The sequence below is a fragment of the Rhincodon typus genome, chromosome 11 (assembly GCF_021869965.1).
Source record: "Rhincodon typus isolate 14 chromosome 11, sRhiTyp1.1, whole genome shotgun sequence".
NCBI classification, from domain to species: Eukaryota; Metazoa; Chordata; class Chondrichthyes; order Orectolobiformes; family Rhincodontidae; genus Rhincodon; species Rhincodon typus.
The window spans coordinates 67,833,668-67,839,667 of record NC_063342.1 but is presented as its reverse complement, the minus strand read 5'-3'; the positions used below and the strand labels follow the sequence as shown (position 1 = coordinate 67,839,667).

At 40.7% G+C, this 6,000-nt stretch overlaps 1 protein-coding gene across 9 annotated transcripts in view; it reads right to left on the bottom strand.

Moving 5' to 3' along the window:
* fndc3a (fibronectin type III domain containing 3A) overlaps positions 1 to 6,000 on the bottom strand; it is a 138,629-nt gene that overhangs the window by 44,482 nt on the left and 88,147 nt on the right. The window contains exon 24 of one of the 9 annotated variants that reach the window (XM_048602789.1): positions 93 to 3,569. The exons of 6 other annotated variants lie outside the window; for them this stretch is intronic. In XM_048602789.1, the coding sequence (XP_048458746.1) occupies positions 3,489 to 3,569 (81 nt within the window). In that variant the 3' untranslated portion in view covers positions 93 to 3,488. Of the gene's footprint in view, positions 1 to 92; positions 3,570 to 6,000 lie in introns of those variants that run through there. 2 more of the 9 variants (XM_048602790.1, XM_048602792.1) reach the window with 2 other exon arrangements.

The window sequence follows — 6,000 nt, the reverse complement described above, 5'->3', positions numbered from 1 at the left end:
CCCCATTTCTGAAGAAGGGTCTAGGCCCGAAACGTCAGCCTTCCTGCTCCTCTGATGCTGCTTGGCCTGCTGTGTTCATCCAGCTCTACACCTTGTTATCTCAAATTCTCCAGCATCCTACTATCTCTGGAACAGACTTATCATATGGTTGGCTTTCATTACTTAACTAATTTTCTTAGCAATGAAATATTAATCACAGAACGTATCCAAAATAACCAACCATGTAATACATACTAACGTTTTCGTGATTGAGGTATAATCCCACACCACATGCTTCACTGCTCATACTACTCATTATTTGTAAGTGCTGGTAGGTGACTCTGCCATTCTACAGCCAGTGCCGTGATGGATACTGGATTTCAATGATGAGTTTTACCGTTCTTTTTAGCATTTGGATTTGCCGAGATTAGTAACTAAAACCTGGAATACCATGGGCTAAAGTTGCAGTTTATAACTCCACAGAATGGCAGTGTTTCCACTTGTCTAAATGGTGGCAGCTGAATCATTACAATCTTTGAAAAGCTATTGTTGCTTAGAAAAATATTGAAACATCTTAAAAGGTACAGTACATAATTTAATGAATTAGAAAAGACAAGATTATAAAGAAAAGTGTCTTTATACAAAGTGTACATATACATTTACTGTTCACTGGTATTCCTGTTCCACAGTATTAAAAAAAAGCACAATTTTTTTTGTGTGGCACTGGGAAATGCTTATCTAAGATTATACATTTCAATGGATACAAAAGAAACATATCAGACACAATGTGGACATACTAAAAACACTAGTAACCATGGTCCTAGTGTTATTCGCCTGAAGGACATCAGGCCATCCTTTCATGTTGAGTTAGATTCACATAATTTGTGGTTTTGTCATTTTTCTGAGATTTGTACAAATATTAAATAAACACTAATTTTAAACAAATGCAATACTATAATCAACAATTTTGTTGCATGTATCTCTATACTACACATTTGAATGATCAAATTATTAATAGTTTTTTTATAAAGCTGCCAACTGAAGAAAAGATACCATCTCAAATTTTGGACTGGAGGAGGATGGGAACTGTAGCACTCCTGTACTTAACTCTCAATGTTTTCTAGGCTTGAGATAAAGTCCTCTCATCATACAAACAACATACAATCATGATAATCAGTATACTGCCATGATTACTGTCTTTTTTAAGGTTTGAACTTTCAAAAAGGCACTGATGTTTTGGATACTGTTCTGTATGGTTGCTGGTGGGAAATAAAATCATATACATGACAGCAGGGAGAGTTGATGCAGTGTGGATGGGGGAAAAAAAAAACTTGGCTGAAATGAGATTTTCAAATGCAACAAACTTACAACACAAGCTGAAACTAAGTCAATAGTCAGCCAATTGCATTTTGAAGGAATCACAAGATACAGTATTCAATTACCATTCAATTAACTACATTTCTTAGAGGATCAATAGCGTATGGATATGTAGCAGAGTTTTACTGTAGACACAAATATGTAGCTGTAATGCTGTTAGCTGTGACTCAATTGTAGCATTTTTCCTTCTGTATCAGAAGATTTGAGATTCAAATTCCACTTCAAAGACTTCAACACACTATTCAGGTGGAATCTCCATTGCAGTACTCATGAATTTCCTTCCTGGAGATGTCACTTTTGGATGAGACAGTCATCCAAGGCTCTGCCCTTCTTTCAAGTGGAAGTAGAAATATTTTGGAGGAGGGCATTCTGGTCTGGTCTCATCTCTCAATCAACATCTGTTGTTTCTGGGACCTTGCTACAGGTAAATCAGCGGTCTTATTTCTTAGATTAGGACGATGACTGCACATTAAGTTTACTCCAAGTGTAATTTTATTTCCTACTAGTTACCATTAACTTTAAAGCTCTTTGGGACAAAATCATTACATAAATGCAAATTGTTCCTTTTACAGTCTTTGGAGTGCCTATGAAGTCCAATTCACACTGATGTAATGCTGTTCACCCAACAGAAATGCACATTTCTGAACATTAATGAGATATTTCTGAGGCCTGATTATAAAGGGTAAATATAATAAATATCCCCATTTAAACAGCTTTTAAAAAAAAAAAACTAGAGATGGTAAAATATAGAATATGGTTAACTTTGTATGTTCTTTTGCTTAAATGCATTTAAAGAAAACAACTATCAGCTTGAAACCTACTCTAGCTTTTCTGTATCCTCATGGGTCCCTGACTCCAATGTATGGCTTCTCACCAACTCATGGGTCTGCTGACACTGTATTCGGGTTCCTTGCCTGTTTCTGTGGGTCCCCAACCCTATACCAGCCTATGTTAAGATTTTCTTTTCCATGGGTCCCCAACCCTGTACTAACTCTGGCTGTTCGTTCTCCTCACGTGACAGGCATCTGGTTAATAGTCTGATCATTAGTTGGAAATGTTCACCCTCTTTCACCAACTTGAATCTTGGCCATCACTTGGGGCAACTGCTCTCTGAATTCAGGCTGAGGCTAAATATCAGAGAACTCAAGGTTAGTGGGTTCGACTTGAGATTATACAACACTTCTAATCAAAGCCACCCAGGGATGCCAGTAGTGCCTGTGCTTTGCACACTTCGACCAGTTTATGTATTAAAAACACTTTACCCAAGTGCTCTTGTTGGTGAGGCAGACAAAATGACATAGAATTCAATTCGCGCATCAACTCGCTTTTATTAACAAAATATCCTTTATCTGAATTTCCCAAATTGCCACAACACGTGGCCTCTATAGTTCTATCAAGGCAGATCTTCTCCCGGGTCTACCTGGATTGCCACACAGTCGGCCTCTTGTCTTACTGCCTTTGGCCAATGGGATCATGACTGGGGTTTAAAGCATTCAATGGAGTCTTGCCAGCACTCTTCACTATTACCCTAAGTGGGAAGTGTAAAGTGCACTCAGGTATTGGCTGGAAGTCAAGGTGCCAGGAAGTCTGATTGATACTTCAACATACAACCCTCAGGCTGGTTATAACTGGTTGCCCCTGAATTTTGTGACCTCTTTGACCTTGATTTCCCTGAGATCTCAGTAGTTGATAACTGGTGACTGCTGTTTAATTTAGTTTGGCTAATGTTCAGTCAGGCCTGATTTCTCCATCTGTGGGTTAATTTACAATGTCCAATTTTGAGTTTATGGTTGCTTGACCACAAAGGTCTTATTCTGTGTTACTTTACAACACTGTCAACACCATTAATGTGTCTAGAGGTTATGATATTGGACTCGTGATCCAGAAAACATGCATTCAGATTCCACCAGAACAGTTTGAGATTTTGAACTAAATTACATAAAAAACATGGAGGCATTTGGCACCATGGTAGCAACTCTACCTCTGGGCCAAATATTTCATCGTACTGGATATTAGTAATGTATTTTGGTCCATCGAACTCTAAATGACACTGCCAATTTAACTTCAGCTTCATATTTCACGGCTAGTAATACAGATGGACCTGCTTGCCCCAGAGTTTTAACAATTCTCGGTCAATATTTCATCAGAGGCTGGCTGAAGGGCTGGAGATGCTTTCCTGACTGCACTGTTTGGTACAGTACATGGACAATCTTCTGCAGAAAGAAATAAAGACTGAACATTTGACACTGTTAAAGGAACTGTTAACCTTCCTCACCATGTTAGGTCTAAAAGTTAACTTCCTGAAGGCAGAGATCATGAGGTCGCAGGTCTCAAATTTGGGAACTGTAATAGCTCAGGAGTAGAAGGGTAGCGCATTGAAGCCGTAACCCAATTGTCCCAGACTAGGGATGTAAGTTTGTTATGTTCCTTTCTAGGCTTGGTGAGATACTGTCAGAATCACATTGATGGTTTTGCCCCACTTGCCAACCTCGTTAAAATGAGCACCTATGGGAATGGTCTGAACAGCATACAGATGCTGTTGCTGAATTAAAACCAGCCATAGTGCAGGCCCTTGCAATGCAAATACCTGACCCAGAACCTCCCTTTGTTTTGCATGTTGCAACCACAGGTGCCACACTAGCAGGCATACTTCTCCAAAATCAATACAATAAACTCCGACCAGTAGCCTATGCCTCCTGGAGTCGTTCATAAGAAGAGGCTTCTCTACGCATGAAAAGCAGTTGATAAGTGTGTTCTGCCTGGTCTGACATCTTGCTGATATTATCAGCCTGAACTCCCAAACTCCCATTCTGTTGGAGGACAGCCCCATTCAACTTTAACTCAACACAGGATTAAAGACAGTAGTGTCAGCCAAAACCTGATAGTGTGCTGAACTCTAATGTTACAGTGTCATGACATTGTAGTCAAATGTACCAAGGCCCACCTGGCTAGCTGACAAATTTGAGCTATAAGGAGGACTCCATGAGTGTCATGTAGTGGCAACAAATGTCCCCAAGTAACCATTTGTGCCAAAACAAAAGTGGGAGAAGATCCAGGGGAACCTGGACAGCAGAAAAGAGATCCTGTGACAATATCTGTAGATGGATCCAATCAGTGGAGGACGAACATCAAAGGACAGGATGCATAAAAATCTATGGAGAACCACAGAGTTGAACCCCTAACAGAGTTAGCACTGAGGGTCCGCAACAAAATGAGTGCTCAGGCAAGCAATTGTAGCCTGCATAGTCAGCCTGCCTGAAAAACTTCCCCCACCAGCACACATACACCAAACATCATGCATGTCTGCACCAGTTTAGTTGCCCTCCTGTCACTGTTGGGAGCTGGGTGATTCACCTCAGCAGGCAGGAAACCATTACTATCTGCACCCCTGCTCAAATTTACTCTCCAAACTGACCAAGGTTGTGAATATGGCATCATTAAGGTTACAGTCCACCAACATGCCGAGTTAAAGCAAGTTTGGGAGGGAATGATCCCGCCTTATATAGCGGGTGGAAGGACAAACGAAGTACTAAAGACGAACTTGTTCTCAAAGATGGATAGCATGTGGTACTTGTCCAGGATTGGAATCAAGTGGTTTATCAATGCTAAGATGTCCAGGGTCATTAAGGTACAGAAGCCACAACTGACAGAATTAAGGGATTGTGCAGGTAATGTTTCAGTGAAGATCTGTAGCTTGGGTTGTGGCTGGATCTGCTGGTTGGTTTGCCAAACTGACTGGTTTTCGTACAAACATTTCATCCCCCTTCTAGGTGACATCTTCAGTGCTGTCTAGTCTCCGTTGACGCACTGTTGTTCTGTTCCGTTCTGAATTTATATGGTCCGGTCTGTTATGGTCGGTATTTCTGTTTCCGGTTTTGCTCTGTAGTGGTATGTCGATAGGGTCTATTTCAACATGTTAATTATGACACTACTGGTTGAAAACCAGGCTTCCAAGAATTCTTGTGCTTGTCTTTCTTTTGCTTGTCCTAGTACTGTTACACTGTTAAATGGATGTCCTTCTTTGTCGGAGTGAATAGAAACACCCCCTGATTCTACAGACTACCCAAGGTGCACAAACCAGACAAGCCCGAGACCCACAGTCTCCTTGCCGAGCATACTGACACACAGGCTAGCCAAAGAATTACAAAATAGATTGAAACACCTCACCAATGGGTCAACTCACTCCGTACACTCAGCACAGGAATTCCTGAATAACAACATCAGAAACAAAAATCGACAAGGATGAAACGATGGTCTCCTTTGACATTACGGCACTATTCACCTCTATAGACATGCCACTAGCAAAGGAGACACTGGCCATGTTACTAGACAATCCAAAAACACAGACCTCTAATGAAATCATCAGCAAAGACAATATGCTGAAATTACTAGACCAATGCCAGGTACATGAACAAATTAATGGGACACTCATGAGTTCATCCATCTCAGGTCTTATAGTGGAAGCAGTTATGCAAAGACTTGAACACACAGCCCTCCCTCAGATCCAGCTTAAATAATAGGTCAGGTATGTGGACAATACTTTCGTGACCATCAAACGAGCAAAGTTAGAAGAAACTCAACACCTTATTAACAGCTCATTGACCGGGTTGAGTTCACCAGGGAAGAGAAGAATAACAATCAACT